At 38.0% G+C, this 12,236-nt stretch overlaps 1 protein-coding gene across 2 annotated transcripts; it reads right to left on the bottom strand.

The window, feature by feature from the left end:
* Positions 1-228: 228 nt before the first annotated feature.
* Positions 229-11,039, bottom strand: LOC112563489 (poly [ADP-ribose] polymerase 14-like). 2 transcript variants are annotated; one of them, XM_025237399.1, is made up of 17 exons: positions 10,669-11,039; positions 9,829-9,895; positions 8,851-9,063; positions 8,213-8,455; positions 6,824-8,041; positions 6,561-6,628; positions 6,054-6,293; positions 5,346-5,567; positions 4,902-4,944; positions 4,526-4,576; positions 4,201-4,364; positions 3,635-3,817; positions 3,097-3,188; positions 2,518-2,657; positions 1,941-2,086; positions 1,307-1,487; positions 229-1,104 (listed from the first exon to the last, which is right to left on the bottom strand). In XM_025237399.1, exons 2-17 carry the CDS (start codon positions 9,887-9,889, stop codon positions 815-817), a joined length of 3,555 nt encoding a protein of 1,184 aa, XP_025093184.1. In that variant the 5' UTR covers positions 9,890-9,895; positions 10,669-11,039; the 3' UTR covers positions 229-814. The 2 variants fall into 2 exon arrangements, with proteins under 2 accessions (XP_025093184.1, XP_025093185.1); XM_025237400.1 differs by lacking the exons at positions 8,851-9,063; positions 9,829-9,895; positions 10,669-11,039 and having other exon boundaries at positions 230-1,104; positions 8,277-8,407.
* Positions 11,040-12,236: the final 1,197 nt, after the last annotated feature.

Raw genomic sequence — 12,236 nt, forward strand, 5'->3', positions numbered from 1 at the left:
CATTGTGAAAATATTTGCCAAATATCGTCCTTAATAAGCTACATGTCCCCATTTTGAGGATAATACTAGTACTGATTTTTCATGTATAGAAATAACTTGATTACCACATCATTACTTGATGTTTTCCACTCTGTTTCTCCTTTTCTTGCTGGTTCATTATATCTTGTATATTAGTGTTTTCACAATAACCCCCCCCCCTCTCTCTCTCTTTTTATATATCAACCAGTGGAATAAAGTCAACACACGTAAGAGTATATTACAAGTTTTATAACTGAAAATACTGGTTTATGTAGATCTCTATCAATAAACGCGATACATTTATTTATCTTAAAACCCGTTTTGAGTTTCAAATCCTCGCATTTCACTGGCACATGGACATTGTTTACCCTCATATATAAATGTATAAATAAGACACACAGTCAAGTTATATTTTAGCGACAAATTACTTCTAAGCAATACATAAACAACATTGCATAAAGAATGGAGAAAAGTAAGCGGCCATACAACAGAATCTGGTTTTTAAATTTTTTGTTTCATTGATTGTTTTTTTAAGGGTATCTAGAATAGTTTTGTGTCTTTCAGAAAGAAACATTAGACTTTACTTCACATTTTAGTTTATACGTCGTTATTTGACACCAAAATAAGACTTTTATATCATTTCTAAATGCGCATCAGTTTTAACTACTATTTCAAACGCCGACAAGACGAGTTAGATATCCTGCATAAAGTAAAATCAGACTTTTACAACTTTACAGCCTCGAGGAACAAAATAAAGGACAGAACAAGTAAAGAAGAAGCTTAAGCTAGTTCTAGTCTACTGGAAGACAATCAGGTATTTCGGGTAGGCCTGAGTGTCGTTAAAGACAACAAATAGAGAAGGATCTTTTGGATCGTCAACAGCACTGTTGTAGTACCTCTCCTTGGAGTCGGGGATCGGCGGAAGAAAGCGCATACCTTTCTGACCCCGGGTGTACTGGCCCACAAGCACCCGGCACAGGAAGACACGTCGACGCCCCTGATCGTCAGCGGCGGCGTATTCCTGACGTGCCGCGTGCTCCGCTGACGTGGCGAAGTAGACGCCGTTGCCGTAAACGTTTCTCGAGTCTGGGACAAGAAGAGCACGTGCAGTCACGAACCATGGCCACCTGACCCACAGGTGTGAACCAAGTCTCTATAACATCACTTTCATGCGTTTCCCATTGAAAACAAGTAAGCAAGTAATTTTTGTCTCCAAAGTCCAAAGCACATGCAGCAAATTATACTTCCTCTGGTTTCTTTAGCTTTCACTTAAGATACTTTAACCTACCTTTTTGTTCACAGTAGCTTCTGTTGAAGCCATGTGTTATGATGCTGTGTACTCTGTCCCTCTTTGTACCATGCCACAGCGGCACTCGCTCCACGAGGGTGTCGAAGGGAAGAGAGTTTCTGAGCTCTGCCATCTTCGCTATGTATTGTCTGTGGAGTGTTGGGTTTTCAATGCGATAAACCTGCAGAGTTTCAAACAGTTTATACTTTACTTGCTGAGCTGGGGTTGTGGAAAGCAGTCGGATTTAATGAAAAATGTCAAAACCTACAAGAAGCTTTTTGATCACATGAATTCATTTAACCCGTAAAGTTCGTGCCACCTTTTCCGCTTTTCTTCTGAACGTTCTTCCATCCCCATCATGTGTGTCAGTTATATAAAACTATGACTCAGACAAACAGTTATTAATAGTTAAACAGTTTCTCTTTTCACAGCAAAATAGATCTGCCATACAAACTGAAAAATTAATTTTGTTTCTTTAGAATCATTATCTTAGTTATTAGACATTGTTGCATTTAATTATGAGTGTTCTTTTAGTAACCTTTTGGTTGAAAAATTATCTTATCTTCTTTCGCACAATTGCCCTGATTTTATTCTAAAAGGTAAAAGGCTAGGAACTCTGAGGTGGTTGTCGTACCTCTAGGATCTTACAACTGGGTTGACGATAGCTGCTACGGAAAAGCTCGACAGTCCTCGAGTAGTCTGGAGAATCCTTGGTCACCTCAACTTTATAGTCAGTGCCCATCGGCGACCACTCCAACGGCAGGGGAGCGTCTGGTACATCTGTTAAACCAGAAAGGAAATAAATCTTTTGCAGTTTTAAGTAAATTTTCACAGCGCTTCCACAGGATTGACTACTAGTAAATACATAGTGTTTCAAGATGTCTGAAACGCATTTGTAAAATAAAGTTTCTTTACGAACTTTTAGGGGCTGTATGACAAACTCTGCAACAGATTACCGTGACATAGTAAGGTGGATTCTCGTGGATAAATCAAAATGTTGAAGTAAATTTAAACATGATTTTGTGAAAACATGAGGACATAATTTCAATTCCACATGAAAACACGTCTTTTACACTGAAAGAGATGGCAGATGAGTTACAAATATTGCAGGAAAATCCCCTAAAATGCGTATTTTCTGAAAAAAATAATGTAATTTTGTTCTAGATACCTTTTATTATAGTTATATTTTGACGGAGTTAAGGAACTTTTACCGTAAACAAGATCCTGACGAATGACCCGCACGGGGGCGCTGGTGTTTGAGATGTGCTCGGGGATCTCATCCATAGTATTGAACCTCACCTGGAAGACCTGGTGGTTCACGTCGGAAACGAACACCGTTAGATGTCCTTCTCTATAATGGTAAGATAAATTTGAACAAATGATTTGTTTGATAATCAAAATATTTGTGTAGATATCATGACAAAATATTGCAACCCTTCTTTATTCTCTCCCTTTCCCAACGCTCTCTGTCGCTGCTGTCACATCGTCTCCCTGTCCGTCTTCTTGGGAAAGTGAACTACACTTTCTGTAACCACCTAGCAGCTGCTGCTGGTATCCAGAAAACCGGATATTTTCATGTACTGTCTCTGCAACAAAGATGTCACCACTCATCCCTAGGCCAGTCAATATGCAGCTTTCGCTTGCATGTAGGTGAGATGTTATACATTTTCTAGTTCTATTTTTTCTTTCTCTCTCTCTAATTAGTTTCTGCATGAGAAAATGTTCTGTGCCTGCAAGTATTCTTGAAGTGACATGACAACAGAGAGAAAACTATTTATAGACTATCACACCTGTAACTCTTTTCAATCATGTAATTGTTCGTCTCATCATATGGCCGTACTTTTTCCCGAGCAGTATCCACCTCTATCCAGCACCATCTCACCTAGAAGCAAACAAATAAACTAAATTTAACATCTTCACGCTAATCTATCTAAGAAATTATGAGCTTTAATGTAAAAACAGTAAGAGATCAACAACTAAACAAGTAATCCGTCCAGACAAACCAATATTCTATTTATCTGATAGTAAGAAAGATAATTTCTAGTACCCCAGAATACCTCCCTCTCCCAGGTAAGACGTTTTAAACAAAAGTCTGTTTAACCGCGGTTTACCGGGACTAATATTACCATGCTACCCTATTCTGTGACAGGATCGCCGAGCCGGTGTATCCACCCCAGATAGTGAGAGGTGCTGCAACCGTTGAGAAGGGGCGAAGACTGTGACAAATACTTGTCTAAATTGTTATTATGTTTGAGTGATGTGAGTGAACTGCCCTAGGAATGTTTGATATTTCGATATTGTGTGTTGTAAATCAGCAACATTACTAACCTGCTTGCTCATCAGGCGTGCATGTCTTCGTACATGTGTATATTGCTGGGCCACCTTCATGATTTCGCTGTCTCGCACGTTGCTCACATCTTCCAGGAAGCCACACAAGCCAATCGTCTTGGACTCGAACATTAAAGTCAAATCTACGGAATGAACCTTGCAAGTGTGTATGAGATGACTGATCTGAAATACAAACATCTTTTGATAGTCTGGGGTACTTCACTTTTTCAACTTATCCTTTAATTAACATCACTTTCTTTTATATCCTTCATCCTTATTTTCCAGATTCTACTTCACGTCTATCCAATTGTTCATCCCTCCACCCGATGACTAGTGTCGGTGGAGCAGCATAACTGTTTGTCACCTGGTACTAATGAATGAATTAATGAATGAAACATGAGAGCACTCAATAGTCAAGAGACGTGTATCTAAATCATTTCGTAAAATCAGCATCAGATACAGCCGGTTCAATTAGTCAACTTCTAAAGTTTCCTACGCCAGGTGTTGTTGGGGACCTATGCTCCTCAAAGAAGCAACAAGGAATAAGTCAAACTTAAGTTTCCTACATGCAAATCATCCCAGCAATTAAGGTCCTGTGCCGGAATCGTCAGATGCTTGATCCCAGCCTCGTAAGACCGAATAAGTGCTTTTTCCGCTTGTTGTGGAATACCTGGGTCGAGCCCCACGAATACCACCGCCAGAGGTCTTGATGTTTCTTCAAAGAAACCATCTGAAATAAGTTGTGCATTTTAATGAAATCAGAAGTCTTTTCCCAAGCATAGACATTTTCTTATGAAAGTATACACAGCCAAATACAAGAAAAACATACAATAAAAGATTATCTGTAATCTCGAAGAAATATGTTACCAGTAAGTAAGATAGATAACTCACATTTCTTGGTTCCCTGTAAATTTGGGTTGGCTTGCAAGTCGCTCTCAGAATCTTGTACAGACAAAATTAAACAAAATTATACATTTTCTTAAATGTGACTCAGTTTGTTTATACAAGCCTATGGTGATATCCTTTTGACATGATGCACATTTTAATATTTCAATAATGGAGGTGTACATCTTGTGTTAAATCACGTGTCCTGGCAGTTTCAGTGATGCAACACCAAACCATGTGCATCTCCCTCGTTCTCAAGCTTTTTAATTTTCAATTCTCTGTGTGTGTGTGTGTGTGTGTGTTGATTCTCAATGAATCAGTAATCACGAATTAATTGCACATTTTATAATTAGTCGAAGAACAAGTGGAAGTGCAGCCTTACCTTCTGATACTTCTGCATACTCGTCTTTCACTTCGTTAAAGGCCTGAATGTATGAAAACTGAGATTAGGGTTTACTTCCAAGGTTTCTTCAATCATTATATTTCAAAACCACTATTTAATTACACATTAAACATTCTAATCATTTTGTTAAATTGCTTTTATTTTGTGGCATTAACACTTACATAAAAAATTATAACTACACTTTTCTTATACAGCTAATTACCACAAAATAAAATACTCCAGCAACTAATGTTTTGTTCTTTAGAATTAGCCATCGCATTCAAATGCATATCCAAAAGTAGTTTAGCACGGGAATGATAACCTAGAAAGCTAAAGTTCACCAATCTGACAATAAAAATGGGACTAAAATTAAGCGACTAATTTTCGAGTATCGTAATCTCTCTGGAACTCAAACGATGAGTAGGATGAGCAGACAAGACTCACCTTTGCCACTACCTGGTCTTTCTCGTGGAGGATAAACACAACATCCTTGACATGACAATAGGGATTCTTGTGTCCAAATTCTACAGCAGCTTCAAACATAGCTTTAGCTACGATCTTGGGTGGAAATTTCAGAGTGCCAGTCCCGATGGCGGGAAACCCGATGGAGGAGTGGCCCATCTCATTGACTTTTTGTAGACACTTGCTTGTCGTCTCTTTGATCATCTGCTCTCATTATACCCAAGAATGAATAAACTGGCTTGGAAAAACTAAAGCTGAATGCAACTGCAGAACATTGCTTATGGAAAATATGCTACAAACAAATGATAGAGTAGGTTTACTTTTCATGTAATCTCTTATCAACCAGTACAAATACAATCAAATCTGTAAATGAAAAATTTCATAAAATAAAACTGTTCCATGCACTTTCAAGACATAATGTAAGATATACTATTTCCCTGGGTATGGTAAATAAACCCCTGTCAGTTTTTTTAGAGGTATGCCAACAAACATCACCATGCACAAAACTTTCCCAAGTCGACCAAGATGTCAGGAACGGGTACCTGACTCATACAGGGTTGAAGAAAGGTAAAGTAGCGAGAGGGCAAAGACACATTGTCATCTTCTACTTTTGTTTTTATCAAAAACAGTGTGTTGAAAAAACTTAAATTACGATCGTTTATGTTCTGCTGTAAAACCTATATAACATACTTCTTCGATCTTCTTCTGATCCTTTTCTTCCTTTAGGCAGCAGTGGATGACGTTCTTGCAAAACAGTCCCACTGGGTGTCCTTTGCCAGTGACAGCAATTTCTCCAAAATTAATACCTTTTGGATATTTCTTTGTGCAATCTTGTTGCAGCTGACGTCCTCCAACCCTCAGCAAATCCTTTGACACTTGACCCCATGACAAGTTGAGGGATTTATTGCTGGAGTTGACCAGTACATCTTGCTGTAAATAAAACAAACAGCAGACGTTTGTGCATCTCTTTTTATGTTGTTACTTTTGTCTTCTTAGAAAGAAAATATTTGTTGTGTACTTAGTTCGTAGTCTAAAGAGTTCCGATCATGTGTGTGTTTACATATCCTTCTGTACACGTGGTTGCAGAAATTACAAGGATGTAAGCCATTTACATTAATTGAGGCTTTATTGCATCGCCTAAACTGTATTCCATTTATAATATTTTGGTGTTTTTTAAAGTTACTTCTCTTATCATACCTTTTCTTTTGTGATGTCACTCATGGTGTTTACCGAAATCCTGGGTTTTGCAGGCAATATTTTACCCTCTGAAATGTTATAAATGTGGCATTAGTTGCTCTAAGCGTTGAATTTTATGGGCATGATTTAAGCCATAACAAGAATTACACATACATATACTCGATGGTTCCAGTGTTCGATTCCGTATTCGACTATCATTTTAAAGTAAAGAGATTTCAGGAGAAGCTGCTTTCAAAGGAATAAGAAAGAGGTATTTCACATACTTGCTGGTATTTTAGGCTCTGCAAAGTTTCTTGGAATGAAACCACCTGTTGCTCCAGTTGTAAAAGTCGCCCCCTGGTCCCCGATCTGTAAACCACTGAGACCACTTCCTCCACTCTGAGCAGACGTGAAATCTTGGTTGTTTGAATAAAGAATTTTGCATTTTAATCCTTTCTCGATACCCGCTACTTCTTTCTTTCCTTCGGCAGAGGTGAGAAACCGAGACAATAATGGAAGATTGAGTGTTTGTTCAGTAGACACAATCATCATTTTAATGCTTTCTATGGCCCGTTGATAGGCTGAAACCACTTGCACAGTTCCTGTTACAGAAATACAACTTTTTAAATATGTGATTTTTCTAGCTTTTTTCTGTCCATGTGAAGCTGCATTGCCCTCAAGATAATAGTGGTACAAAGAAATAAGATCCTCTTCAACAGGAGTATGTCTTGTTGTGATGGCATTTTCTGCGAGAAATTGTTTCGCTTCTGTATAGAAAGTATCAAAGCTTTCACCAACACCTACAACAGTCAAACATGTTGGTTCTTCTCTAATCAGAACCGTTCCTTTGCTCCGATGCTTGAGCTTTTCTTGGAAATCATTCCATGCAGCTGTTCTGCAAACGTCTGCGAATTCTTCGGACAGGTAAATTTTTTCTCGACGAACGTGTTTTAGGCAAGCATCTTTTACCACTTTCACTTGAGTTTTGCACAGAGAATAGATGATTATGCCATCTTCTGTGAATGCAATACCACCTTCCGGATCTGACTCATGACACATAGTTTGAAGACTGCTTTGTGCCTCGGTCTGATGAAACAATTCTCTTGTGACTTCCATGTCCCAGGTATGGTGACTGACATTAATTTTCTGGCAGAACTTCTTCACCTCATCTATTTCACTTTCTGTTCCTGTCAGTCTAAGCAATTCGTTTAGTTCATCGTAAGTTACTTTTAACTGTGGACTCCTCTCCCGAATTTCTTTCATCGCCGTGTGGTTTTTGACAAAAAGAGAATACGTGTTTACGTCTACCGGTACTTCCTCGCATCTTTCATTGAATCTTTTCTTCATTCTGTGTTGAGCAGATTCGGACTGACTTTGTCTTTCAGTGATATTCACAGGAGGATTGATCCTCCCACCGCTTGGCCCAAGACAGTGATAAAAGGGCAGTAAGGTCAGACTCTTTTGTTCCAGAGTGTGGCTTTTGCCGAGAACGTCTGATGCCACTGGAAAATAAAAGCCAGAGATATGGGAAAGTGTTCTTCACGTGCATCTAAAATTTATATTAGTGAACCATTACTGGTGCTGCAACTGTAGCTGCTTTTATGTTCATTTTCCACATTTTATATTTTATTTCTCTTTCTTTCTGCAGTATTTTTGGAATTATAAAAACATACCTTTATCGTCTGCAAAGGTTATTACTGCGAAATCTCCCTTATCGCCAAGCTGCACACGAGTTACCTTCCCGCCACCGCTGAGGTCCTGGTTCTCGAAGTACTTCTTCAACAAGTCTTCAGACAGATCGGGACTTTCAGGCAAACCAAGAACCTGAATCATGCGGCAACCCGTGATGGGTTCAACTTCCAGCGTCATGTTTTTGAACTGTCTTTTTATGATACTCTCTTGTATCTTTTGCAAATCTACAAAATACAGAAATTTATTTACAAATTTAGAAAGAAAACTAAATTAAATAAATGATAATATTACTTTCTTCTCTTTCTTCCTCAAGAATATGTTTTATTTGTTTTATGTGCTTTTTGTGGTTTTGATCCTTGAAGGACAGCAATTTATACAAACACATTTGTAGCCACACCTTTTGATACCTATATACTATAATGTCTTTCTTTTTATCGCTACAAAGATAAGAACATTGCTCCACAAGAAAGAAGTATCAGTTAAATAAGTCACAGAGGAGGACAAACAGGCAAGAACACGATCTTCGATGTCTGCCTTTCTTTCGTTTATATGTTATCATCTCACACTCTTTCTCATCATTTTTCACTGATTGTTGTAATTATTTTCAAAAGATACTTGCCAATGGTACCGGCAAAGATGACAATTGCCATTCCATCATCTCCATAGAGAATAGATTTTACATAAGCGTCAGCTCTACCTTCCATATACAACTCCAGTTCATAAGCGTTAACGTGCCGGAGACCTTTGACCAGCACGCGATCCGCCATCACCTGCGGCGGAGTGTGGACACTTCCATCCGGACAGTGTTCACTAGAAGCCACGTGAGCAGAACCTGTACCGGAAGTTCAAAACCTCTTTAATGAAAATAGTTTGAATAATTACTGTAAATAATGCCACATTATTAAAAATGCAATTCAACACACACAACACAACAAACAATACACAAAACACAACAAACTGCACAAAACACAACAAACAATACACAAAATACAACAAACAATACACAAAACGCAACAAACAATGCACAAAATACAACAAACAATACACAAAACGCAACAAACAATGCACAAAATACAACAAACAATACACAAAACACAACAAACAATACACAAAACGCAACAAACAATACACAAAACGCAACAAACAATACACAAAACACAACAAACAATACACAAAACGCAACAAACAATACACAAAACGCAACAAACAATACACAAAACACAACAAACAATACACAAAATGCAACAAACAATACACAAAACGCAACAAACAATACACAAAACACAACAAACAATACACAAAACACAACAAACAATACACAAAACGCAACAAACAATACACAAAACACAACAAACAATACACAAAACACAACAAACAATACACAAAACGCAACAAACAATACACAAAACACAACAAACAATACACAAAATGCAACAAACAATACACAAAACACAACAAACTGCACAAAACACAACAAACAATACACAAAACACAACAAACAATACACAAAACACAACAAACAATACACAAAATACAACAAACAATACACAAATAAACAATACACAATACACAATAAATAAAAAGCGATATAACTTACCTGCAGAGTATTTATTTCCCGGGTTCGCTGTTACGACATCGTCTTCCTGCTTTGATGCCATCGTAAGCTAGATACAGGATGGATCATAAAGAAGACATTATCAGCGGCGAGGTGAAAGCATTAAATGTGACAATGATAGGAATGGCAGACTAGCTGTTAGTGTCCAATTTTCTTTAGCCTGTATAAAGCATAAAGTAACTTTTAAATACCAGAGAGAATTCGTTTTGTCAAGAAACAGCGAACAAGGACCATCGATAATACTACTCGCCAACTTTCTCGGTTTTCTGAGATTTTCTGGGATGCGGTGAATGACTTTTGTCTTTCATTATAAATAGATGTTCAAATCAAATATGTGCAAAAACAAAACAAATTATATCAGGTTTCATTTTTTCCTGCGTTGTTTATTCTTTGAGGCTAGAAGGTGAAACGGGCTGCCCTCATTTCGATCTGTTGCAACGGCCCTTGTGTACAAGTTTATTATATATTTATTTATTGCGATTTATCAAAAAATTAAACTAAGATACCAACAAACGTCTTCGCCATTTTTTCATTTCTTTAACGATTTCTGCTCAGTAGGCACGCGAGCCCCATGCCAATGTCAAGGTTGCACCGTGGAAGGGTTGCACATTATTTAGGCTGACACTCATGTTCCTCACGGTCACTAGATATTTCCCTTCTCCACACGCACGCATCTGCGCACATTCACTGACAGTCTGGCCTTCACCCACACAGAGGAAACGGGAAAGATTACATCTATTATCGGCAATGCATTTTATGAATCTTCATCGAAGATGTATCTGACAACATATTTATATTAGATAAATTCGTATGCTGTCTCACCTGACTCCCTGTTGAGACACATCAAGCTGGACGCCACACTTCAAGTATCTTCTTTTCGAAGATGATTAATCATAACTCTTTTTGTCTCAGTTTCACTTAGTATGGACTTGGTGCTCACCAAACAACCGTCAGCTAGAACATGGCGATGAAAGATGCCTGTGGGGTTATGGCTGAAGGTGTTACTATATATAGCACATCCAGTCTAGTCATCACAGCAGACAGTCCAAAGGACAGGTCTAGTCATACGGAATTCTTCACATTAGCGAGGTGCGAAAATACCTGTCACTAGAGAAGGTGCACTCACACTCGTCCCTGGGAAGATAACGACAGTTACACGATGCTCTGTGCTTATTCGTGCTCAACTTAGGTCATGGGTGTGTTAAATGAGATTTGGTCCTTTGTGCGTGAAATAGGTCAGGAATGTGAGAAAGAAGCATATAAAATGCTTGTGATCATAGAAATAAGGGTTCACACACACACAACCTGATGACTAGCAGGTTTCCTTAACAACATTTTCAAACACAAAACAGCCCTTTTCTGACTCATTGACAATAACCACAAATGAACTGCAAATGAAGTATTTTATTTATGGAAGTAGGGCACAGACATCATGTTACTTCTTTCGATGCCCCTCACTTTGCTATGTAGACAAAATACCTTTATCCTTTTGCTAAGAAAATATAATAACCAGACTTTTTCCCCACAGACCTGTTATTCGTCTCGAGTTAGGAATAATCAGACCTGATGTGACACATATAACACTTGACTACCGACATAGAGTTGTGCTCGGCATTCACAAAACAAGATCTTCACCTCTCTACTTCCTAAAGTAAGAGACGGCATAGGTGTGGAGAGGGAAAATAAACATACGCGAATAATAAATAATGAATAAATACGTGAATAATAAATCATTAAAAACACCTAAATAATAATAAAGATAAACTACGTGAACAGTGAGAATAAAATACGTATTAAAAACAACTATATGGAAATTTGAAAATAAATAAGCTGTTTAAAAACCATTCGCTACAATAATGGTGACATGCATAAAGATTCACTCCTATTTCTTAAATTCCAGGTTGTTTAAACATCAATCTTGTCATAAAGACTGAAGTAGAATCACTGATTTAAAATAAGAACAAGATACAAAGTTTGAGGCTCAACTCCCTCGATATTGAGGTTAAATGGAATAATACACAATAATGTGTGCGTGTGTGTGTCCACGCGACGTGCGTATCCGCACGCAAACAAAGCCACAGGTGGGTGAAGCAAACTTTTGCACACAAACATATGCATGTTGGCTTTTTTTTCTCCTTTCCTGCTCCTCTCTCTCTCTTTCTCTCAGATGCCCGTTTTTCTTGTTCATTTTTTCCAGTGATGCTGAGACTCAAGCACATTATCAAACTCAACGTCGTTGGAACGTAAACAGAGCGTTGCGCTCTTTGCTTAGTTGTTATATAATGCTCTCAGAATTTTCAAGCAGTATTTTTAGAAATCCAGAGGTGGATTGACCAAACATTCTTACTACCATCGTAGCTACCCCATTTGTTGGCAAGGGTGGCCTTATT

The sequence above is a fragment of the Pomacea canaliculata genome, linkage group LG5, assembly GCF_003073045.1.
Source record: "Pomacea canaliculata isolate SZHN2017 linkage group LG5, ASM307304v1, whole genome shotgun sequence".
In the NCBI taxonomy this organism is placed as follows: Eukaryota; Metazoa; Mollusca; class Gastropoda; order Architaenioglossa; family Ampullariidae; genus Pomacea; species Pomacea canaliculata.